Consider the following 27509-nt stretch of genomic DNA (forward strand, 5'->3'; position numbering starts at 1 on the left):
AAAATGACGAAATTCTAAAGGAGAAATCGCAACTTTCTTTGTAGCACATCGGTCAGAAAGTTTCAGGAATATGGATTTTCAAAATACATTTATTCACAATGTACTTTGCCCCCTTTTAAACGTAGCGCGTTTTCAATTATGTTACTAATCATTAAAAGGATGCCTCAATACCATCTTGGAGGATGACAATTAATATTTTCCCCCTCCTAAATGTAATAATATACTTTCGCTCTCTGAATCTCACATATAAATGCTTGGGGCCGTCTGCTTCAGCCGAGCTCACTCCCTCTCTGGTGACGTCACGCGTTCGTGCAAGATCGGCAATCTTCGGATGGCTTTATCTAATCTCTATGTACCTTGCAGTTACCCAAACTGGTTTACGTATTCAATACAATGCCCTCAAAGTGCCAATGGTGTTGAAAGAGGAAAAGACAGCTGAACATCCTGATAATACAAAAGATCGCCATTCTACAAAGGGGCCTTGACACAGAACTTAATGAGTAAATAGCAAGATAACTTGTAGATAAAAATTATTGCGACACATTATTTCTTTCTTTATTATCTAATTGAATTGCCACGCGTGCAATTGAGAGCAGTTTATCACATAATGCCAACCAAGCGATTGTTCCAAGTTTGTTAATATAAGAAAACAAATCACGAGTACTTATCTATAAATAAAATACAATGATTTATCCAAAACCATAATGCAGATATTTTAGACAAGATAAAATACACTTGTATAAATAGGCGTGATTTAGTTGAAAAGTTGAAAACGTTCAACATGAAATACTTGATCCTACTTGTCTCCTTGGCCTTGGCAGTTCAGGTAACACTAATGTGATTCGTGTTTAACAGATTCTCAGTAATTTCTACTTGAAGAGTGAGACTTAGCACAGAGCAGGCATATGTGAAAGCATATGTGAAAGCCGTTTGCAACAGTCTTTGCTTTCCTCCGCCCACTCGTTTTCTCCCCTTGTTTACCGTTATGTGCGGTCTTGCTCCACAGTTTCCAGAAACAGTATAGCAACAAGGTGAGTTCTTGAGAGATTTCTCGAGACATTCTCAAGTCTTCTCTAGAACTCACTTAACCGTTTATCCGTAGGAACATCACACGTGAAGAAATTTTCTAAACGTTCATACAAAAGAAGCTAGAAATAAATGTTGGTTGAATATAAATGATAGGATTATTAAAATTGTTTCTGCTGCTACCCCTGAACTAAGTATAAATTTATACAAGTGCGATGGAAGTGGAGGAACAGCAAAAATTAATTAGTTGTGTATTTTATATTATTTGAATAGCTAAGACATGTATTTTATGTGAAGTGAGTGGAAGAATGTGACATATCAATTTGTTAGTGACTTGAAACGGTGTACTTGAATTAACTTTAATAACATTTGCAAGCTTTTAATCTGACGGAAATATGTATTTAATTCATAAATCGAAAAAAGCATTTTCAAAGACATAATGGTAGGTACTAGATGCAAATAATTTTAACTATTTGTATACACATATGTTTGAGTCTTTAGCGGCTGAGTACGTGTGTACATTCGCATGTTTGAACAAATGAGAGGACAAGGAGTTTGTTATGGAATTTCACTTGTGAATATAGCTCACAGTATGTCAAAAAGATGCCTAAGTCAATTCCTTTTCCGTTCACAGGGATTTCCCCGAAACCTGCCCAGCTTTCACACAAAGTTGGTGAAGTTGCCTGCAAATGTCACAACAGGAGGTAAGATAATTTCAAATTTTCTATCTTCATTGATTTCAATTTTTTTTGTTTTTTTGTTTTACACGTAACGTAGTTTTGATTTTTTTTTCATGTAGCGTCTATTTTCTATTGCTGAAGATGAATAAACCAGAATCTTGATGAATTTGTTTCTCGACTGCAAACTTTTAAATCCAATGGATTTCTTATCCGGGTACAAACTTTCGAATTCAATGGATTTGTTTTCCGAATAGAAATGTTCGAATTCAATGGGTTTGTTTTCCGAATAGAAACGTTCGAATTCAATGGATTTGTTTTCCGAATAGAAATGTTCGAATTCAATGGACTTGTTTTCCGAATAGAAATGTTCGAATTCAATGGATTTGTTTTCCGAATAGAAACGTTCGAATTCAATGGATTTGTTTTCCGAATAGAAATGTTCGAATTCAATGGACTTGTTTTCCGAATAGAAATGTTCGAATTCAATGGATTTGTTTTCCGAATAGAAATGTTCGAAATCAATGGATTTGTTTTCCGAATATGAAACGCCCCGCACACACACACACGTTTGGGAAAAGTAAAGATCAGAAACAGCGCCCCACTTTACGGGCACCAAAATATGAAACACTCCGACACGACCACGTTGGGTGGCAATGAAAATCAGAAACGGGCCCCACTATTTGAAACGCTCCGGTTTCGACATGGCAGACACCATATATCTGAAACGTACCTGTTCAGCGTTAGTAACTGCAACGTACCGGGTTCGACGTTGTGACGGTCATCAATATTCAGATTTACCCATAATGTTAACTCTATTCTAGTCGGAGATATGGGGATCTTATACACTCAGGGTTCGGGTATACGTAATGAAAGTTCGCGTCGACTTAACAAGTTTATTATACTGGGAGTAAATGTAGATATCCGCACTAAACAAAGTCACAATATCTTCTGATACGATCTCACTGCACTTTATCGTTCCTGAAGTTCCAGGTTCGAAGCTCCTCTGCTGGCATCTTGGAGAAGGAGGACAGGGACCATTCGATTTTTCCTCTTTAGAGAAACCAGAGGTGGGGTAAGGGACCTTATTTTTCTTTTAGGGCATTGGAATACAACTGTGTTGACATAGGGGACAATAGGGCATCAATTTAGCGACTCAAAGAACATTTAAATCTGCCTTCCTATTAACCAAAGAGTAATATCAACAAGCAAAAGAAACTTATTATAAGCTTATAATAGATAAGGCTTAGTTAATGTTATTTACTTTAAATAATAATTTAATAAAGCTAAACTAAAGACAGTAATTAACAACTGCTTATTTTACGCCTAATGAAAATTAACTATCGATGAACATCACCCTTCGTATAATCTACCTGGTAGCCCGAGAAATATTGCTACTTCTCGTATCCGTTCTACCAGAGTAGGCCAAAAGATGAACTCATTTCTACATCGACTGTTGTGAGATGTATAATCTACTAGTAGGCCGAGGAATACGGATACCCTTCATATAATCTATTAGTAGGCCGTCTCCCAACAGTAAATATGTCCACGAGCTAAACCGTAACCCAATACAATGCGTATAATCTACCTGTAGGCCGTACAAGGAGTACGTTTTCGTTCTACAGGCAGGCCACACTGTAGAAGGTTGAGCTTAAAACAATGCGTATATTCTACCTGGTAGGCCGAGAAATATTGCTACCACTCGTATAATCTATCAGAGTAGGTCATACTGTAAGAAGCCCTCTTGTATCCCTAAGCACCCGTGTGCTAGCAATGCTGGGCTATTTGCGGGAGCAGAGCTCGACCAAGAGTCTTCGAAAAGTCAACTCAGAACTAACTGGTAGTGATGGGTCGTTCCGGAACGAATCGTTTCAAAGGAACGAAACCAGCAAGTGAACGAATCGTTCCGATTCCGGAAGTCAGCTGGAATCGAATCCGGTTTTGTTTTGAGCTACTGCGCCTGCGTCGTTGTCAACACATGCGAGAAACTTCTACAAGCGGCTTTTCTTGTCCTTTTGTTCCCTTACCTTCTCGTTATGAGCCTCAGCATTGAAAAGGCACTCCGAGGAGATGGAGGGGGAGGGGAGGAGGAATGTTGTATTTTGTCCATTCCGAAGCGCAGTGGTCTGGTTTAACTCGCTCCAAGCTCCCCAATAGGGTGACTGTACATTTGAAGGACTAGTAAGTGAGCCTTGGTACGAGTTTTTGGAATCGGAACGAGAATTTAGAGTCGGAACGAATCGTTCCGAGGTTTCGTTCCGACCAAACAGCCTGGAGAGAGGCAAGGGTGCGGGTGTGTTTGAGATACACCTGTGCTTCGTAAAATAAAATGTTCGCCAAAGTCTGTATCTGAATCATAAGAACATCGAATTCTAAAAAGAAAGGGACGTAACTATGTATTTGAAGTTAATAAAAATACATTTACATTGAGGGAAGAGCGCAGTAATCATTGGCATCCATGACAAATTTAATTTATTAATTACATTCGACGGTTACATTTTTCATTTTTGTCCCCCTTTTCCTCTCATTACACAACTTTTATCAAGAATATATACAAGGTAAAAAGAAAATATCATTTATGAACCATTCTTGTTGTCGACATAAAATAAACGCATATTTTTGAAAATCCGGTATTGATATACACTAATGTCCAAAATTAAAGCAACAAACAGAAATTCTTTCCCGTGTGTCCATTTGACCACATAATACGATCAGGTGATAGTAATATCTATGATGTCATAGACAACTGGTTAAAGATAGAAAATAAACTAACTTTAATGTGCCAGGATTTATCAACAAAAAAATCACGATAGCAACCAGGGTTGGCAAAATTTGTGTTTTTTTTAAAAAGAACAAAACAAACTGTTTTTTTTGTTTAAAACATGTTTTTTTGTTTTAAACATAGTTTTAAACAGGAGTTTAAAAAAACATGTTTTAAACACGTTTTAAACAAAAGAAAGTCAACCTTTTCCCAGTAAATTATAGTTAAAGTCGTTAAAGATAAAATACTCATTTTTATGAGTACAGTGGCGGCAAAGGACAGTTTATTTCCCTTTGGAGATAAGGTTTACCATACTGCGGGGCAGAATTTTTTGGGTCGGGGCGGGAAATTCTTTAAATCCCGACATTCGGGACGGGGAAAATTCTCAATTTCACGACAAAGTCGGGAAATTCTCGGAACGGGATATGTTCGAAATTTCCCAACGCTCTTGAAATCTCGAATTCTACACGTAATTTCCATCTTAAGTGCTTGTTTTTGCACTTCTGGTACAAATACTAACAATTTCCGATAAGTTCCAGATATTTACAATCCAGAAAACATCGAGAATTGACGACTTTTTAAAATGACCATTCGCATTTCTCCGACTGCTTGGGATCCCGAAAAATCGGGAAGTAATTTTTTTTTTCCGATCCCGACTTTTCGAGATCCCGCACACCTCTACTGCAGGGACAAAAGTTGGGGGTAATAGCCCCCCTTTTTTCCGCCACTGCTGAAGTAGGTTAGGATTCATATTCATCTAAATTTCAAGAAACTAAATATTATAGAATTACTATCCTCGTCCTGGAAAAATCAGGGTGAAATATTTCCTGCTGCGTGAACAGTTTATATGGCAGAAAGCAACCTGCAGTGTCATATAGATTCTCCAGATCAATTTATCTTTCCAAGTACAAAATTATGTTACCAAAAGTAAGCATCTGCGCTTCATTCAGTTATACAAACCAATGAATCGTATCCCAAGAGAAAAAATTCACGTTATGATCAAAATCACGCATTGTGTATTCAGATATTAGTTTCCAGCTTCCACCAGTCTCAAATTAATAGGACGGTACGAAACAAAGAACTGAGAAGTTTCGAATTCTACAGTAAAGCACGGGTCTTTCTTGTCGCGCAACAGTTTTGCTACCTTGTGCATACATAGCTAGCCTGCCTAACCTAGGGTTACCAGACTTCCGGTTTTTCCCGGACATGTTCTACATTGTAGCCTTATGTCCGGTGTCCGGGAGGAATTTGAAAAATATCATAAATGTCCTACATTTTGAGCATCATATAATATTAATTAAATTAGGGAAATACATAACAAAAAAAAATCATGCAAGTTACAAGTCTATGGACTGCGCTTCCAAACTCATTAGTGAAATTTATTTTGATTCAGTCATTGCCCAAAAAGAAAATAAAAGTTTGTCCTGCTAGAAAACAAACGATAAAATGGAAGCAATTAATGAACAAAGTTTTCGGACCACTTTCTGATGATGTTACTATTCAATGCCTAAGCGGAATTTCTTGTCTTTGGGTATATACTGATGAAATAAGGTGCTTCCCATTCTTATTCAATATTTTGATTGTAAAGCAGGGGTATAGAGAACAAAGTTATTCAGAGTGCCTGCCAGTCAAGAGAGTAATGGAAGTCAAGAAAAAGTAAAGAAATCAATAAAACGGCAATAAATTATTCTTGTGGTGAAGAATTTTATCACAATGACTGATTTAGTTTATTTTACTTCACTTTTTCTACCCCTTTGGTTAATCGCGAAGATGAGGATGAACGGTGTTAAGATAAGATGAATGAAGGGACAGTCACAAACATATAGGGACAACAGACACAAACCCCACATAAGATTATACCCGGTGGAGAATCATAATGGTTCGGATCCCACTTGAAACTGTAGGTCCAGTCCCGATTAGCCTTACTGTGCACAAAGTGGACTTAAAACACCAACTCGATCAATCAATCCAGATGCCAAAGCATCGCTAGTCTGCCAAAAACAGTCCAGGATGCATTTATAGATAAAGCAGATCTAATTCTCTTCTTAAATAGTTACAGCTTCAGTTTTCATCTAGGGGGTTTCATTAAATAAATATTTATTTTCTTAATTACGAATTTCCAACTTTATCTAAGTAGGGGTCGAATAAATAAATGTTAAGAAAAACGGGAAAAGTCTAGAAAAGTCCAGAAAATGTCAAGAATTCTGGATGTGTTATTTTGGTAGACACCCTGTTATTGAACTAAAAACTATCCAAGATGAAACTTTTGGAACCATTTCAAATTACGGTAATTGGATGAATATTTTTTTGCCATTACAGGTCATAGTGCAAATGTTGAGAGTGTGCTTTCATTACCATCAGCACAACAGACTCACAAGAGAAATGCTTTCTTTCATAAAGTCTGTAAAATGTTTGGTACTGGTCTCTATAATTTCAAGAGTTTGACTGTCCACTCTAACCTAAATATATTTTGACCATGATTTTGACTAAATCTGAAATTTTGAGAAAAATTGGCTCCTCTGAGAAGTATTATTTAAATCTTGTAGTAAGAGGTGCATTGTTTAGTATGATTGCAAGTTTTGAAAATTTGCTTTTAAGAATTCATTTTTTAAAACTGAAGTGTCATTTTTCAATTATTTTCTAACATGTTCTATAGACATATGTATTATTTATTGAAAATATTTTGTGTCCTACATTTTGGGACAGCATGTCCTACATTTCCCTTATAGCGATCTCCTGCGACGTCAGAACATAAGGTTGCTCAAGTGTTGTGCGATAAGTGAAACCCGTAAAGCACGGTTTAATTGACACAGATTCAATGAAAATACAGGGTTGCCAAACAAAAAAATTAACACAGACTATGAAATATCAAGTACCAAAATGTGTTTTAAACACTTCTAAAAAAAACATGTTTAAAACACATTGTTTTAAACGTTTAAAACACATTGTTTTAAACGTTTAAAACAATTGTAAAAAAAACAAAGCCCTGTGTTTTAAACGTTTAAAACAAAGTGTTTTACACACTTTTGTTTTAAACATGCCAACCCTGATAGCAACAGGTTAAACTTGGCAAATCTATCAAAAAAAATCGCACGAGGAAAGGATTTCTGTTTGTTGGTTTAATTTTGGACACTAGTATATTTACGTCGACGAATCAATTACACCCAATCTGCCTCTTTCAGAGATTTTGTTTTACCACATGGCATATTTTTCTTAGCTTTATTTCCATCGCCGTTAGTGTGACTACTATTTGTTATAGCTAATATCAATAATAAATGGGAATAAAATGCATGATGATAAATTTCTCCTTTCAAAGTAAAGTTTAATTTCACATTAGTGAGTTGAGCAGTGCAACCGGGAAGTTAAAAACGCTGCAAAACAACATTGAATGGGCCCACCTTTTAGCCGCGTGTAATTAATACACACACATATTACTAGGTCATCGTCAGCACAAAACTCCATCCTACATTATTTTCAATTTCCCCCACCGCCTCTCCTAGGAAGGAGGAACGAAACATGAGCCTCGTTCCTCGGAACGAGATTAAATGATTCCAGGAATCATGATTCCGAAAAGGAACGAGTGAACGAAATCATGGTGAACGAGACGGCCGGAGTCGGACCGACTTCCAGTGGAACGAAAGGAACGAGTTGGAGCAATCGATTCCTTTAGGTGAGCGGAACGAAAGGAATCGAAACCACAAAAGGAACTATAGCCTGACAAGTTAAGTCCCGATATGCGCAGATCACTGCGGAGCACTTCCTATTACGTCATCCTCCCCCACCACTCTTCTACTCACTGGTCTGGCGTTGAGAGTACCAGTGGTGCTAACTCGGCAAAATTAAGCTAAAACAAATATGACGATTTTCATGGTACAGTGGCTCTCAGCGACAGACAAATCTGCAAACGAAACTGAAATTGATGCGGAGAATAGAGTGAAAGCATTGTGAACAATTAACAAACGGAAATTGTACTTAAAAATTCAAAGTGTACCTTATGTGAAACAGTATGCGATTGACACGAAATTTAGAAACGCGGGTCACACCATAATACGACTTCCGCCTTACCACGCAGACTTAAATCCCATTGAGCTTGTGGGGGGGGGGATCAAGGGTAAGGCAAGGGAATTCATTTCGGATTCACTGGACGCAAAGAAAGAATTGCTGGGAAAATTATTTAGTGAATATTCTGTACAGAAATGGATTAAATGTTGTGAACACGTGAAAAAATTGAAGATTCTTACTTTGAAAGAGATGGACTTAAGGAGGAGTGTGTAGATGAACTGATAATTAGACTTGGTGAAGCCGATTCAGACACGGACACAGATTCATCGGTAGACACAGACTCGGATGAGTGGGAGAGTGAAACCGAAGGAGGAGAACTGGAAAACATTTAGAAGGTGAGCTCAGTTCTATCGTTTATATATTTTTTCATTTTTCTATCATTTTATTTCTTACATTTCTTATGCTGGTAAGAAATATTCCTAATATAACTTAATTCATTTAAGGTTTAAAGGGAAAATATCAAAATGTATTTAGAATTTAGCGTAATCAATAGGTAGCGTAGGTGAGCGGATACTAATTCATGCCTTTCACATTCAAATTTCTTTGAAAATTCTCAGACGATTCCTCTCCCTCCAGGTTTGCAACACTGCGAACTAACGTCGCTGCAGACAATGGGGTGGGGAAATGTGATGCGAGGTGCGCAAACAATGGATTGCAGCGTCTTGTTTTTAAACTTGTCAAGTTATACTTTTCCCATCACTACCATAGACATACTACTACAAGATGTTACAGCTGCGGGTTAAAAGTGGTTGACAGTATGGCGGCACTGGAAGGTCGTTTCCTCGCGACCACCGACGGCAGCACCGTCGGGGAAAGAACAGAAGACGAACGTTATGCGCAAGAACACGCAGATTGCTCGAAACGAAAAAACACTATCGTGTTCCGTACCATTCGCGTTCAGGCAATTTGCGCGTATAATAAATTATACGTGAAAAATTGACTAAACGTAGTTAGAAGTGGCGGAAATTAATTATATGCAATGCTTTCGTTTAATTATAAACTTTTCGCATTAAAATTGATTCCTATCACAAAAATAAGAGTATACGAAAATTATATGGAAAACGTTCTATTACCAAAGCTTCCTGAAATTGAACTCTTACTTCAAGCGGAAATATATAATTTCCTCTAAAGGCATTTTTAAAAACATTCTTCATCATACGAAAATGACAGTCTTAAAATAGGTGACTTTTGGGGGGGGGGTGGAGAAATGGAATGAAATAAGTATACAAGAATTCAGAACGATTTATGTCATGCTAATCCATATTTGCAAAAATATTTTTTCCCTGGTTGATCCTTCGGCTATACAGGATTGTATTGCAAGATTTTACATCGATCAATAAAAAAGATTTTGTTTGCCACATATTAAAATGGGAAAAATGACTGCGTACAGCAACTACACTCCATTCGATAGTAAAAATTTCAATACTGTCAGGGATCAGTTCACATACTTTATGGCACTGATTAGAAATAGGTTAGTCTGCACAGAAAAAATATAATAATTACCAAGAAAGTGCTCGGACGTTTTCTCAAAAATCAAATAAATGAAAAGTACAAGGTTGAATGCTACGAAAAAGTTCAGCCTTTAACACAAATTTACTGTCATGACACTGACCATTAAGATGAAGTGAAATTTCATACCTTATTATAGCAAGTGCAGCAGCACCTACTATACATATATGCTTTTTACACTGAAAGAAAAGTATGAAAATATACTTTGGAAAATTAATAGTTGTTCCTAGAAGACTTCTTTCAGCATTTAAAGCAATTGAAAGAATGAAAACCGGTAATATTGAAAAGTAATATTTCTACTTTAAAAATACACAGAAAATATTAACAAAAATAATATCTACTATATCTCTTACATAAAACAGCTTATTTAAAAACCAAATACTCATCATTTACTAAATAGCTGAAATTGAATGAAGAAATGTTGATTATTTCCCTCCACGATGAACTTTCTGCCAGCTGATAAGAGACTTAAACAGAGAAGTGCCATATTTATTACACTTCCCACGTCCAAGTCCCATACCGGACTTTGCATTTGTATCTCTTCTATCTTGATGTGTGCATAAAACACGTGCACAGGTGGATAATTCCTAGAAATTAAATAAATGCTCTACAGTGCTGTACAGTGGGATTAATTTTCTTGCGTTTTTATGTTCAAATACTATTAAAAAAATATGTACATTCAGTAGCCAACATGCTAGAGTGCTCACCACATAAATGAGAGTACACTTTGCAAAAATTAAGTCGACCGAACAAACAAAAATAATGTACTTAATGTACTCACTTTAAGAAATACATGACTTCATTATCAACTTTGGCTGCTTTATCCTAAGGACATACGAGCACCATTACAAAAATGAAAAATTCATATTGGACCTTGCTACTCCATACCTCCTTTCTGTAGCTATTACGCATAGTTTTATAACATGAGCAACTAGTATTTAATGAAGTACAGCATAAACAGTGTGCAGCAGAGACTACTTACTTTCATACATCTCACTGGACTTGATTAATCTGTTATATCAGTAACTACTCTACTGTGTGTATCATGATACAGGCATGTTACTGAACACAAAAATGTTCATCTTAAAATAGATAAATTGTGGAAATGATCACACTGAAGTGTTTTTTTTTCCCACAGAAAGGTTTCTCCGAACTGAAAAGTTATTCCCACAGTTGTTTGCAGTACGAAAGCACCTTTTCATTGTCTTGTATAGCTTCTAAAAAAAACTTCACACAATGGGAACCATGATTTTCAGTAATTATTCTAAAAAAAAAAAAAAAAAAAAAAAAAAAAAAGTGCAACTACATTCATGAGGTGTTGGGACTAGCAGAACAAGTTATTTTCAGCAGTTTTTTTATTATTATTATGGTAACAGTTTCATACATCGGAGACACATTTCTTCATTTTTACAGAAGAAACTACTTACGGAAATGAGTTTCTCTAAGGTTTCCAACGTTAGTCAAGGTATTTTCTTTCATCCTGGTATCTATTTGACCGGGAAATCATGTAGTGTTTCCAACCCCCTTTTTTTCTAACTATGCTTGCCTAACCTAACCAAACCTAACCTTATTGGAATGGTTCGTGGGGCTATCCGTCAGCAGTGTACAATTTGCACACGTGACGAACACGATAGTAGGTATTTTTCGGTGAAGAAGGTTGGAAAACACTGATATTGGAAAACAAAAGAAGCGATATAATTCACCAAGAAAGCGATATCGCACCGTTACGTGCATTCGATAGCACTTAGATAAATGCATAGAAAAAGTGTTTGTTTTTGTGTAAGAAGCATAATGGCACCTTGAACTATGTTCCGCAATACACAATTGGTAGGTACGAACCATGCAAAACACAAAATGTCTGATTTTAATGTGTCTCCAATCCATGAAACTGGTACCTTTATTATTAAGTACAGATGCTATTATATTTCACACATTGTCAATTTTTGCAAGTTAAATCACTCAACTAACCATACAGCTTAACACAAATTAAAAATGCTGATCATTATTACCACTTTTTAGAGAGCAGTGATATCACATGGTATAGATGATTATTTGTTGAGACATAGAACCTAACAAGCAATGCAAAACAAAATCTTACAAGAGAACGTGAATGTTTTATAAAATAATTCCCACATTGTGAGGAATCATGAATTTAGGTGAAAATAGCACAAAAACGAGGTTGACCACTTGGTGAAAATAGAAACTGAAAATATGCTGCTTTCAATACAAAGTTGAATTTACCTCAAATATCCTTAAGGATTAGCTACATACAAATAAAAAAAGGCTGCGACTATTTTCACCAGGTGGTGAGAATAGCATGTAGGGTTATTTTCACTAGCAAAATAATTACCGGAATCATAACATAAGTAGGTTAGGATCATTATGTTTAATTATCTGATTATTTCCGCGCATGTGTATAATTATAAAAGTAAGAGAACCAAACCTGGTCCACCTAAACCACTCAAGCAAGCAAGCAAATACGAGAGGAATTTCAAAAATAAGTTATTGCAGAAGCATAACATCACAGATTAAGTTATAAGATTATGTTATACACATGGAACTTGGCCCTTACAGAACAGTATATAATATTATTACCATTTCATTAAAATTCCTGAGTTTTTATTTTACACAACAAATGATACACAATTACAATCAGAAAGTTCGATTTCGATACTGAATGCAATCCTGTACTGATGTATGAAATGAACGGAATTTGGTTCGCGTTTGGCGATACTTCTTTATCACTTTTGAAAAAAAAAAAGCTTTGATACGTATTACGCAGTGATTTCATACAATGTTAAATTACGATTTCATTAACTACATTAGGCAACACATATCGCATCCCCAAAATAATATTCTAATGACAAGAATCAGACGACACAATTTAAAAATTTAAGCAGACTGGTCGGCCGGATGAAGCTACTTATCCAAATTAGAAACTAAATAGTGTATAAATGAAAGAGTTGTAGAATACGTACATTGCTGGTGCTATTTGTAAATATTACACGTATTCTACTCACATTCTCGCAATAAAATTTAGCACAAGAAAAGGTTCGTGAATATGGACACGAATTTGACTTCAGCCGATTCGCGAGGAACAGTAGAAACACAGAATACTAACTACGGTCAACCAATCTCCCATAAGACTGAAACAGCCCTGATCACTACTAACTGGCCGGGGCGACGTCGCTGCTTATATACAATTCCAAGCGCAGCACCAGCACCTCTAGTGGATATTCGTGAACTACGAGAGCACTGCTTAACATTGAGTGCCATCTATACAGGTTAACAATGAACTATTAGAACAATAACGCTCCCTAGTGAGATATGGGAGAACTTCTTTCTCTACCAAGCTTAGCAGTGAAATCCTATGCAGAAGCGCCATCAGAACAGATAAGATTACACAATGCTATTCAACAATGACAATACAAATAACAAATGCGTAACTTTGTAACGATCTAGCAGGATCGTTGCAAATAGAAACTTTCGAATCCGGTGAAGTGTGTTCCGATTGGAAACTTTCGATTCCAAATGATTTGCTTTCCGAGCGAGAACTCTCTAATTCGGTAGATTCATTTTATAGGGGAAACTTTCGAATCTGGTGGATCGTTTTTGGAATAATTACTTCTGAATCCGGTGGAACTTTTTCCTTAATAGATACTTTCGAATCCGATGTCAATTTTCCGATTGAAAATTTCGAATCCGAAAGTTTGCAAGGCATTATATAAATTTGTATTCCAAGCTCAGAGTTTCACATATGACTTGTTTTTGCGACTGTTTCAGAAGCGGTTAGAGATTACCTCCGCCACAACCGCATCGCTGGAGGGCAGCTTGCTAGCAAAGCCCAGTTCCCCTGGATGGTAAGGCTGTGGCACAGCATTGGCGACGGATGGTGGGCAGTGTGCGGCTCCAGCCTTCTCAACCAAGAATGGCTTCTCACTGCTGCTCACTGCGTTCACGAGTAAGTTCAGTTCAATGTCGTACCATTCATCCTATGATAATTGTAATGTCTTAGAGTGTTGTGTGTTGCGCTCTTGAGAGTTATGTGAAAACTGTTCACCCAAAATCTTGTCTTCTTTATTTCTTGCGACGGGGATGTTGACTAATACGAGGAAATTCTTTACAAACTACTGATCTCAGACAGTCGACCATATGTTATTAAGTGTTGTTTTGCAGAGTAGAATAAGGAGAGACTGGAGGAATCATTGTCATCAGCATCATCATCTTGCATTCTACTAGTTTTTTTTTCTAAAAATTTTGAAAATCTGAAAATTGAGATTGGAAATTTAAAACCTTTCTGCCTGCACCGTATTTAACTTTCATCACGATCTAGACACCCCTTCTTATTTAAAGAATTTCAAAGAGATCGATCGAAAAACGGCATTTTTTTATTCTCACGATGATAAAAAATAGAAGGCATACTAAAAAAAATGGTTGGCGTAAATTAACGCAGAATTCAATAATCTAAATTTTGATGTAACTCGATTTCATGTAGGTTTACTGGTTAATTTTTAATTCGAGTCCGAACTCGAGTGTCCATAATTTTTAATTTGACAGTAGTCTTGTGCATCTTTTCACCTTAGCTGGGTTATGATTGCTGAAAAAAAAGGTCTGATGTGTGGTGAAGAAAGAGGTCAGTGACACAGCTCATACGCTTCAATGTCGAAGTGTCCATTTTATACTCGTAGGTAATGATTGCATTTTTTTTAGTGAAGGTCAACCTGAGGGAGGAGTTTGGTATACCTGCTCTAGGTTCCTGGAAACAAGATGGCAGTGGGGAGTAATATATGCAAATGACAATTTTAGAAATTCTGCTATAGATGAAAAAATAATAGAAAATATTTGGAATATTACAAGAGTGAAATGAAAACCTTAAAAGTCCAATACAAATTGTAGGGCAGACTATATACAGCTCAAATTTACAATGAGGTATCGAAAACTAAATATGCTGAACAAGGCAGTAATTTATTTTATTATAAAACATAAATTAAACGTAACGTTTCAACCTTCTAGCAAGGTCTGCTTCAGACTCTGTACCAAGTACAAATGTAACAAGATACAAAAACAGGACATTATATATACACAAATATTACCCCCACCTTACTATTAGAAAATAGTTCTGGAACATTCTAGCAGGTGGCTTTCCCTTGTCAACTGTACTTTCACCTGAAAGAGAATGCGCTGGACTCTTTATCTCACGCTCTTTTTCCTTCGTTTTTCTTCCTTCTCCTCTCCTCTTTCTCTTTTGTCCTTTCCCCTCTTTCTAACACCTTCTTCTATTCTTTGTTTATCTTCAGTCCCCCATTCCTGTTCATTGTGTCTTCTTCACCTATCTTCTCTATTTCCTTGGCCTCCTTCCATTTTATCACTAGTATTCTCTTATCCCTTCCAATCTGCTTAGCCTCATCCCACTCTATGTCATGTCCTGTTTCTCTCGTGTGTTTAAATATCTCATTTCTCTCTCTCTTAAGTCGTACATCCTCCCTATGTTGTTTCAACCTGTCTTTTAACCTCTTTTTCGTTTCTACTATGTACACACTCTGACATTCTTTACATTTCACTTCGTAGATAATCCCTCCTCTTCCTCTTTTCTGTTTTCCTTTTTCTTGTTTGCATTCTTCGCTATTCCTAAGATGCTTCTCCCTCCCTTCCTGTAAGTTTTAATGCCCACTTTCCTAAGCACTTGGCATATCTTTTCTGTGGTCTTCCCCATACTTCTTATTCCAAACCTTCTCTCTTTTTTTATCTTCCTCTTTTTCTTTCTCTTCCAATCCTCTCCTGCCCCTTTTCTTCCTTCTTCTGTTTATGTCCAGTCTACCCTCCTTCTCATAGCCATTCTTTTCCAGCTGTTTCCATAAGCTATTTATTTTGCCTTCTTTGCCACATTCTTTCGTGCATATTTTCTTGATTCTGTCATCCATATTCTTTATAAAATTTATTTTTGTCACCTCACTTACATCACTTCTTTTGTGGCAGAATACCCCTGCTTCACACTTCTTCTGATGCCAAGCGGTTTCAATTTATTGTCCTCTCTTCCTTTTCATAAATATATCTAGGCTTAACTTGTCTTCTTCTTCTATTTCGAGTTCTAAGACTATCCCTCTTTCTTCATCTTGTATTTCTTTGGCAAAAATGGAAAATAGTGGAAAGGACAAAAGAGAAAGAGGAGAGGAGAAGGGAGAGAAATTAAGGAAAAGGAGCGTAAGATAAAGAGTCCAGCGACATTCTCTTTCAGGTGAAAGTACAGTTGACAAGGGAAAGCCACCTGCTAGATTGTTCCAGAACTACTTTCTAATAGTCTGGAGGGGGTAATGTTTGTGTATATATAATGTCCTGTTTTTGTATCTTGTTACATTTGTACTTGGTACATAGTATGAAGAAGACCTTGCTAGAAGGTTGAAACGTTACGTTATGTTTTAAAATAAAATAAATTACTGCCTTGGTCAGCATATTTAGTTTTTCATATCATGGAAACAAGGCTTAATGGTGTTATAATTGAGGCATCAACTGTTATTTACAAAACAACCTCAAGGCTGCAACACTGATCGAGTGAGCTTCAAAACGCCATTCTTTATATCTTAAAGAATGCAGCAAACTTCTGCAACCCTACGTACAGAAATCTACTAGATAAGAAACGAAAAGAAATTAAGCCTTACATTGATTCTCTGTATGTTGTAACTTGCTCCTTTCTAGGGGAGAAAACCAGTTTATGATGATCCTTGGCGCTCTCAACCCCGATGACGCGAGCGAGGCAGGCAGAGTGGAGCTGGACGGTACCAACTCTGCCACCGAGCATCCCAACTACGATTCAGCGTCTCTGCAAAACGACCTTGCTGTTGTGAAGTTGCCGCGAGCAGTAGACTACACAGGTAAGACATTTTTTTTAAGGATTTCGTAGCCTATGATCTTAGTTCTAAGGATAGCCTTGGACATATAGTGTAAAAGAAGTTTCATTTTGCTGTTTCTACGTGGGATCCGAATATGAAGAAGTGGTAAAAGTTCGCTAGTAAAGAGTTGCCCATAAGAAATAGGGTCAGTCAGTGGAAAACAGGCCACCTCGTATATCTCGATGTGTAGATGCCGCAGCTCCATGAAACTCCTGCCACTGGAAGGTAGTTCCGTTGTCGCACGGCAGATGGTAATCGCGTCGCAGGCTGGTGTGAAGCAGTGTGAGTGTGAGCCGTGTAAAGTGCAGACGTGCAGTGAATTGCCGTCCGGCATATCATAGAGTACATGATGTTAAATACCGTGCCGTGACTTGCCCCTGTGGTCTGCGCAACCTGCTCCACTGTATACCGTCGATCCTGTTCAATTATGATGTCATTCACACGTTGGATGAGGTCATCATTTGCGACAGTGACAGATGGTCCAGGTCGTGGATCGTCCTGCAGTGACGTTCTTCCTTCGCGAAACCACAGACTCCAGTACTTCACCGGAGACAGAGATAAACAATGATCCCCATACACTGCCTTTATTAGACGGTGAATGTCTCGTGTACTAGCACTTTCCGCCACGAGGAAACACAGTGCTCTTCCTCACTGGCCTCCATGATATGCCGGACGGCAAGTCCCTGCACCTCTGCACTTCACACGGCTCACACTCGCACTGCTTCACACAAGCTTGCAACGCGACTGCCATCTACCGGGCGACAACGGCGTGAGTTTCGTGCAGCCGCGGCATCTACACGTTGAAATATACGAGGTGGCCTGTTTTCCATTGATTAACCCTTGCATTAGATATGAAACTTAACGGCGAAGAAAAGAACAAGATTTGAAGAGTTGATAGAATTTCTGGTTTGGAATAGTTTGCAAGGACTGGACATCTACGTTTAAATATTCTGGTGAAGAAATATACTACTTTATCTGTTCTCTTCATATTGCTTTCGCAGGCCATAGACCAAATATAGGAATCATATTCAAGAATAGGTACAATGCACGTTATAAAGTAGGATTTGAAGTCAGAAATATGGGTGATATCTGTAAATATGAAGTTAAACATCGCCTTCTGCTATACTGGGGTATGTGGTGTGGACCTCTTGTGACCACTGTCTGTCGCTTTAACACTATTTTTTTACAGTGCACTATCGGGTTTTGATTCACACAAGCTTCTCTTAATGAAAAACTGCTTTATATTCCAGACACCATCCAACCACTAAGCCTGCCATCCAGGTCCCAAGCAGGCGATTCCTTCGCGGGAAGAGCAGCAACAGCAGCAGGATGGGGAGGAGATGATGACAGTGAGTAACACACTGATCCACACACTATAAAGTAGCATAACGTAGGAATCCATCAAGAACCGCATCATAACCCTAGTGGTGAGACCAAGAGGGTGAAGAGTTTTGGTCTTTTCCTTATTCTGCGTCGTTTGACTAATCGCGAACACCCATCCCCGGGAATGAACTCGAGCACGGTACCATTCAACGAGCTCAGACATCGACACTGGCGTATGCAGGGGGAGGGGCTGATGGGGCTACAGCCCACTCCGAAATTTGAGAAAATCAACAAAGATAGAAGAATTGGGGCTAAACACAGTCGTAAAAGCAAACCAGTGATTGCCATGTTTAAAGAAACTTCTAAATGTACGAAATATCTTATTGTATACCGTCCCCTTAGAAAGGTGCTATCCACCTGTAAAATTCCATCCCCTCTCGAGAAAAAAAAATCCTGCTGACGCCAATGGACATGGACGAAGTGTTCTACAAAAGGTCGGCTCATATACTTGGATACCAATCAATGTATTGACAAAAATCGCATATTTTACATAACATTTATTAATATCAGAAGTTTGGCAAAGGTTATTTATGCTCAGATAAGTTCATCTGCATGAATATCGAGATGTAAAAGTGAGCATGTAGTTCAGGTTGACAGAAATGTAGTTCACAATCATGGGCGTATATAAGGGGGGGTCAACGGGTCCAACAACCTCTTTTGGTTCAGTAAAATTACCAGATTACCTTCTCTATGCGCTTGTTCATAAAAATTCCTTAGGACTTATTTTATTCTCCTAAATTCAAGTCTTATAGGACGGGATACGAATGGGAAAGCAATTACGTAATTCCACACACCAGATGGGACTGCAGACCAAATGTCTGCAATTACCTGATAGTTTCGGAATTTCTGCGATAAGAAACTAAAATGGTATTATCAAATCAGTTACATTTTTTTCCCCCTCGAGTCTTTTTAAAGGAATTTGGTTTATATAAACGCAGTGCAAGAAAACCAGGAAAACTCCGTAACACTCTCAAGTTATTTGACAACATGGACAGAAAAGTACCAATACTACTGTCGAATCAAAAATTATAGATCCTCGAGTTTAGACAACAAATTAAACATTAACCAGTAGATCTACATAAAAACGAGTTACATCAAAATTTAGCTTACTCAATTCTGCAATAATCTATGCTAACCAATTTTTTTTTCGATTTGCCTTTTATTTTCTTTTATCGTCGTGAGATCAGAAAGAAGTGCCGGTCTTTTTAAATTTTGCAAATGATCACTTTCTTCGAAATTCTATAAATCAAAAATAGCTTGTCCGATTGTGATGAAATTATAGTATGGCGCAGGCAGAAAGGTTTTAAACACAATTCTTAATTTTCAGATTTTTAAAATTTGTCAACAAACCGTTCTCCTGATTTTTTTTGCGAAACAACTTTTCTTAGTATTTGATAGTCCGACAGATACAATATTGTTCTTGTTTGAAGCTCTTTACATGTGTTTTCAAAATCCATTATCATTGTCAATTCACATTGCGAAACCGATTTTATACAGATTTTTATTAAACGGAGTAAAGCTGTACGCGGAACGTGGCAACACTGCACACAGCGACGTCCATTAAACCGTGGAAACTGCAGGTTGTTACTGCGAGTCAATGCAACACTGTTCAGTCCGCAGTTCTCAAATAAAGCTTCGACATTGTGAGATAGCAGCTTAGTTCATTATGGCACCGAAAAGGAGTTGCAAGTGTTTTTTTTATTTTATTTTAAGAAATGTAAAGAATATGATAATGGATATGTACATTCACACAACTTTGTCGGGTCCAGCACCCCCCCCCCCCCCGCTCCCCAATAAGCTTCTGGTGAGCAGTGTCCCGGATTTTCGCTTATAAAATATAACAACCCTAATCATACAAAGATCCTCCTCCGTGGCCCTGCGGTCTAAGGCACCTTGCTTTGGACGGCGGCTGCGGGACGGCATGGGTTCGATCCCGGGTTCAGTCTCGGGTAATTTTCGGACTGTGTATAGGGCCGGTGGCAACCCACCATCGTGAGGAAATTGGGAAGCTTCGAATGAGTAAGCGTAGACCAATTATAACAGCTGGGGACACGTCGGGCTGACCACCCGACTATTCCAATCCTGGTTGAAGATCTCCACGCTTAGAGGTGAAGAAGGAAAGCGTGGGAGGGAGACCAGCAGCCGGTAGGTAAGCCAAGGCCCTTAGTGGGCTGTTACGCACAGGATTATTATTATTATAATCATACCAAAATTTGACCCCCCCCCCCACCCTTTACGTGAACTATACATACACCCATGTTCACAATACTTCTTGAATATGTTAAAAAACATGCAAGATGTAGCAAACATTTTACTAATGGACAGGCACGAAGAGACATTGCACTCTTGACACTATTCTGTTTGCAAAAGAGTATGAAATAGTACAAACACACGGCCATGAAAATAGACGGCTGGGCAGAATTGCGCTGGTGCCACATGTGGGAAAAGCAAAGCGAGAGCGGGACAAAAGTTGCTGGTTCCCGCGCAGTGTGTGACAACGTCAACCGGGCTGCGTTGCCTTATTCGAGCGTCAGACCATTTTTTTGTCATCCCTGACCTTTCAAGAAAATATTGTCAGCTTGTTTTGTTGACTGATTGACTTAGATAATTTTCTTCCAGTTTCTGCCAGTTTTGCTTAATTGCGAAGATGGGAATGAGTGATGGTATGATGAAATTTATGAATGGACACTCAGAAACACCCATTCCCAGGCCGGGATTCGATCCGGGTTCCCTAGCGTCGTAACCACTGCACCATGGGGCCGGCTACTGTCAGTTTGTATCACATGGATTAGAAAGACCAAATCTACAACGAGATCTTTCAGTGCTCCGACTTGGCAACAGCGCGAACTTCTGCCACCCGCCTAATTTCAAGGCCATGCATTTAGTTACATTTCCCCCTTAGTGAATCAAGCACTAGATGTTGTCCTGGTGGGACTTTTTAAGGGAAAACTACTAGTGACACAAAGCAACCGGATTACAGCAAACCCTGAACAAAATCAATATTCACGAGTTGGCATCTTTCAGAAACACAGCCTAATTAACTTCGTTTACAACGAAAAATATTACATCCGCATTTTCAGAGCCGAGATGTGCCTATTCTCTAAAAATTTCGAGCTATCGTCTGTAACCAATATGGCTGTAACCAACACGAAAGCGAAGATCATGTACAATAATACAGAGCATTCCCTGACATTCGCTACGAGACTCGGAGCAAGCGGTCCGGCGTCAGCGCTTGTCTTCCCGGTGAACGGGTCCGCGACAGCCGGTAGAGTCGGCTATTAACATTACAGTTTCCATATTGTGTACTAATCTTGACTACAGAAGGTGTTAAAAATGATGTCCCTCTACTGCAACACATTCCTGGTATTTCCGAAGGAAATTGGCATTTACACGTGCAAGTTCGTCTACTGTAATTCTTCCGATTTCTCGTACTGTAACGAGTGCACTCACGGTCCCCGAAATGACGTTTCAATCATACCCCGGCACGGGGCCAAACGTCGTTATGTGTACGGGAAACCGGTCGTGACTCACGGTCCAGTTATCAAGTTCGGTACTGAGACGGTCGTTTATTGTCATACTATTGCGAGGCGGAGATTAATACCTTGAAAAGTTACACTGTTTTGTTTACCTTTGATATGTAGATTCGAACAATCATAAAACACTAATAGCATAATATCTGGTACCTGAAAAAACGTCAAATAACAACACTGACGAACGGTAAAAAGTGAATATATATTGTAACAACAAAATAATATTGCAATCAACAACTGTTTACAAAGCCTCCTCACTCTCACAACATTCACTCTATCTCTCTTTCACACACATGAGGTATTTTTACATGTGAAGTATGGATACAAATCATGGATCTCGTTAACATATCATTCCTTTTAAATTTTAAACCTTTATGCGAATTTAGGGCATTTGTCTGCCAGCTCCTGTGCTCTTTTAAATTAACTTAAGTGCCAGCCCTCGGAAAGCGGTTAACTAAGACAATTGGGTCGGCGTGGTTAAATCTTTCGTTCGAATGAACGTATGTATCGAGTAGTAAGCACGACATTATACAAGTTTCTCGGACGGGGGTTTTACACATAAGCCTCTCTCGTCCAATGAGAACAACTACACAATTACATAGGGATGCAAAAACTTAATTGGCTCCAGCTGCCGGAATACACTAATCAATCGTCGGCGCGAGCAAAAATTACCTTAAAAACCACTATGCAACAAATAATACTATTTCATGCGCACGACCTTGCAATAAAAAAACTACGCTTTCCGCAATTAAAAAGGACTCATCAGTCAACTATTGACAAATTAAATGGCGCGACGGGGCGGTCGGTTACACAAGACATGGAGCACACTTTGACAATTTATACTAAATATTAAAGAAATGAAATGGAGCTTCTAACGCTGAATGCAGACAATTAAATTAGAACATCTGAACATGAAATAACCCTTTTTTACTACAATACCAAAAATTATCAGACGCGGAAATTAGCTTCGGGGTTTCCTGAGTGACTTTGCTAATAAGTGAGACTTCGGCGTTAACTGTACGGTGTTGATACTGACGACGCACGTTTACATGTACATGAGACCCTCTGAAGTATACTGTACCAGACTCTGCTACATGGCGTGGTCCTTCATCTCTCCTGGACGCGGGACTTGCACACGGTTCCTTTGTGGCGAAATTGTCCTCCGAGGTCGATCGCGACGAAGAATAATTGCGACGATCTGTTGTACTTGCACCTCCTCAGTACTTCGGGCGTTCCTCTTGTCACTAGCGTCGGGTGTACGTGGTCACGCGCCGGTTCGGAATATCTCTAGTGTCGGGCATCAATTGGACGTCGATCAGCAATCATCTCTCTCTGGTGCCGGGCTTCGTTTGGGCGTCGTTCTGGTATCATCCTCCCCTCTCTTTCTCTGGTAACTAGCTTCGGTTGGAACGTCGATCTGGAAACGTCCTTCGGGCTTTGGTTGGGACGTCGATCTGAAAGCGTCCTTCGGGCTTTGGGCAGTGTTTGGTTTTGGCGTCGTCTGACTGGCTTCGGCGTCGTTGCAGGCGTCAGGGAAGCGACGCCCCCCTTCTCTATCTTCTTTAGCCCTCCATCCTTATGTAGTCCACGCTTGGCAAAAACAAATCACCGCGTAATCTTCACCAAAATAAGGCGCACACTGGTAACTCCCTATCCGCAAGTCGCTCACAGTACGTAAGGAAACGAAGTTCACGGACACAAAACAATAATCACGCGAGAGTGTAGCGCGGAGCTGCTCTCTCTATGAAATCCGGGTGAAAACTGTGTCTGGAATCATAGTACTGCCTATATATAAGAGATTCGAATTCTTCCGTTGAACAGGACGCTCTAGTGGCTTGGCTTCGCTTTCTCAGGGGATGGAAATGACCTCTGTCCATTGTCTTGAAAGGCGCGGTCAGCGACGCGTCCTGGATCCTTGCAGAGTTGGGCTCCAGCTGGTTCTCCTGGTCATCCGTGAACATGGGTTCGAACGCCTGCTGCGACTCGAGCCCGGTAGCGGCGAAAATAATCTTTCCTTATCTCCGCGTTGGTGCAAATATGTCATGTTCTAGGCGGCGGCTGTCACTCAAGAAAAACTCGTCCCCAACTCCCGACGTCTGGCTCGGATACAAGTTTATTCACAAAATAAATCAAACCTCACACTTTCATGTTTGTGCATAAAATGAATCAATAAATAAAAAATAATTTATATCGAACTGCGTTTACATGTCACTAGATACCGTGACAGTACAATACGGATTGTCTTTGTATACTTTATTTTTTTATATTTCCCCATTTTTCTTTCCACTTTTATTCAGAACTGACCCTGTTACTCTAAACTTTTTAGGAGTTTTAACATAGTGGTCCTATGTGGAACGGGAACACCAGGAAATTTCGTTGCAAAAGGTCGTCGCACTTCTCCACAATTCCTCTTTCCGAAGTAACACTCGACAAGATAAATCCTTTGTTGTAATGTAAACTTTTGTGGTGCCATATTAAGCCACAATCTTCAACACACGGACACGACACAACACAACTTCCGACGGAGGATTATACTGGCATCAGTCTGCAACGTCAACAGAAAGGGAAAGAGAGCGAAGGCAGGGATAGCGAAAAAACAGACTGTAGCGTGCGACTGTCGCGGACCCGTTCACCGGAAAAGACAAGCGCTGACGCCGGCCCGCTTTCAGCCTAGTCTCGTAGCGAATGTCAGGGAATGCTCTGTAGTATACGTATATTAAACATTTGGTTTCCAATAACATTGTTGCTCAAAACTACGCCATGTTTGTTCAAATGTCACCCATGTATGGGGTAGATATTTACATATTACCGAAATAACTTTGATTTTTATTCTCAGAAATGTTCACATGTACTAGAAGACTTCATATGTTTATTTGTTTCCACACAACAATTTTGACTATAAAATAAATCAATAAAATTTGTGGAGTCTTCAAATGTGCTCCGGCCTCGTCCATAAGAGTTATGGTTGTCAAAACTGTCAATCACAAATATTCTTTGTGGAGAGAAAAGACACTGACGTTATTACTGAGAGACACTTTAGTAAATGCAAAAATTTACATTTTTTCATCAGTAATGTGAAAAAATGGGACATTCTGTGATTCTTTGAATATTTTAGATATTTTTGAGAAAATCTATTTCTATATTTTCATTCTTAGGTGATGACAGCAACAATAGTCTCCTGAAGTTCAATCAGCTGACGGTCTTGACCAACGCAGAATGCCAGTCGAGGGGATGGGCAATGGTAGACGGACAGTTGTGTGCTGGAGGGGATGGTCAACATAGCATTTGCAGTGTAAGTACTGTAGACGGTAGGGTGCAAGCGACGCACGAACCTTGTCCAATGCCCACGTAAGCTAGACGTCAAACGTCCAGCGCGACAGGGAGGTCATGCACATTCCTGCTATATAAGCAGGGAAGCAATTACGTGTTGCTTTCCTTTGTCATCGAAGTTTACGCCTAAGCTATTGGGCTGGTGATCTTGGGATACGCAGTGCTCAAGGAAGCGTCGCCGGATTAGGCAAGGTGAGTGAGCGACTGTGCCTTCCGTTTACAATCCTTACCTCCAGACACATCAATAAACCTAATGTGGAGAGAGTATCGGTCATTGTAATTGACTGTTTGCCTTATCCTGGTACGATCTCTACTCTCCCAGAGGATACGCGGTTAGTAGAGCTACGGGATGCGACGATCCAGCGTCGTATTGTCCTATAGCGGACGCCGTTCCCTCGGGGAGAGCTGAGACTAAAGTACTATAGCTCTTGTGTACTCTTACGGCAGGCGGCCTGCGTGCTGGAAAGGGAAGTGGGGAGCGGGGAATACGCCTCAGACAGACCACACAACAGCGGTGGCCCCGAGAGTTGAGACGTCGCGGGAGCAGGTGTTGCGCGCACCTCGTTCTACAAGCTGCTGCGTTTCTGATCGCGCTGGATTGGTCGCTTTCCCTCTCCCCACTTTTCTTGCCAGCATGTAGGCCGCTAGCCGTAAGACCAAACAGGAACTATAGGATCTGCTGCCATAAACTATATTGGGAAAATATCTGTTCAAACAAGAAATATCCACACTATGTGGAAACTTTGAATAATTCAAAATTCAATTCACTTTCGTCTCCTACTGACATGAAGTAAAGCGGTAGTGGCCACATTTAGTGAAGAGTCCTTACATACCCTGATGGATCTTGTAGTCAAAAGCCCCGTGTAGTTCGTTACACTAGGTGTAGAGCAGGTGTATCTCGGTTTCAGGCTGGTGCAAGAAGATGACGTTCAACCAGAGGCGCCTCGTGAACGCATGCGGTGAATGCTGCGCATGCGTCAATTGTGGGAAAAAGGACAGCTTGCTCTGCGACGACATTCATGAGCATTCCTACATTCGAATTTCTTCATATAGGAGAAGTATTTACTTTACACGAGAGCGCTGAACTAAGCTCATATTACATTTCTTGGATCTGAAGTGAAAGAAAGTAATAATTATTTTCCCACAATTGACGCATGCGTCACTTCAGATCCAAGAAATGTAATATAAGATTAGTTCAGCGCTCTCGTGCAAAATAAATTCTTCTCCTATATGAAGAAATTAGAATGTAGAAATGCTCATGATTGTCGTAGCAGAGCAAGCTGTCCTTTTCCCCACAATTGACGCATGCGCAACGTGCACCGCATGCGTTCACGAGACGCCTCTGCGTTCAACGAACTAGACAAATATTGGTCATCGAGTTCAGAGTATTCAATAAATGCCTGTCTGCTGCTTGAAACATTATTATTATTATTATTATTATTATTATTATTATTATTATTATTATTATTATTATTATTATTATTATTATTAGTTAGCACGCACCACATGGCCGTACATCACACATTGCACCTCTGCAGAACGTAGTGCAAACGGTGCAGAAACCAAATAGGCTACACTACTTGACACCAAATCAACGAAGTAATGAGTCGGTGTTGCACCGTGTAACCAATTAGACACGCGAGTGCAGAGAGAGTAAAAAATTGCAGCGAAGCAGACGGGTCTAAAGTGAATTCGAATTGCTGTTAGTGTGTTTGTGTGTTTCAATAGGCACGCTTCAAATGTAGGATATTATTTTGTGAACATCTCAGTACAGATCTATCACTCTAAAACCCCACAATTCAATTTCTAAAATTGTGGAAGTATTTGTATCTAACTTAAAGTAATTGTCTTACAAAAATTACTAGACTCTTACAGGGACCTCTAAAAATAACTAAATAATTAGAAATGACAAAACCAAAGTAAGGAAATTAACGAACAGGTTTCTAACATCAAATCAAAACCACATTTTCTAGTAGCCGGTTTCCATTTGCAATTTTCAGCTTTCGTTTATGTTGAATAACAATGTTTCTTGATCTCCGCCTTTAGGGTGACAGTGGAAGTCCATTGTTCCTGGACGACGGGGGTAAAACGATTCAGATTGGAATCGACTCTTGGGGTGCCGGAGGGTGTCCTGACCAGATGCCGAGTGGGTTTACAAGAGTCACATCCTACCTAGACTGGATCTCACAGACGACTGGAATCAACATTCCTTAATGCTTAGATATCGATAAGCTTCTATTACTGGCAAACAACAATTCAACAACATACTTAAGATTTCTTAGTGACATGTTTATATTTGAAATGTAGAACCAATAAAATATTTTGAAACTTATAGATTGGAAAT

The 27509-nt window shown here is 39.1% G+C and overlaps 1 protein-coding gene across 1 annotated transcript; it reads left to right on the forward strand.

Annotated features, from left to right (window-relative positions):
* The first annotated feature begins 752 nt into the window (after positions 1-752).
* Positions 753-27488, forward strand: LOC145979444 (brachyurin-like). The gene is made up of 7 exons (XM_083112346.1): positions 753-826; positions 1661-1730; positions 13819-13996; positions 16729-16904; positions 18173-18271; positions 24991-25127; positions 27212-27488. Exons 1-7 carry the CDS (start codon positions 782-784, stop codon positions 27377-27379), a joined length of 873 nt encoding a protein of 290 aa, XP_082968472.1. The 5' UTR covers positions 753-781; the 3' UTR covers positions 27380-27488.
* The last annotated feature ends 21 nt before the right edge of the window (positions 27489-27509 follow it).

This window comes from Lepisma saccharinum, chromosome 26 (genome assembly GCF_977018435.1).
Source record: "Lepisma saccharinum chromosome 26, izLepSacc3.1, whole genome shotgun sequence".
Classification (NCBI taxonomy): Eukaryota; Metazoa; Arthropoda; class Insecta; order Zygentoma; family Lepismatidae; genus Lepisma; species Lepisma saccharinum.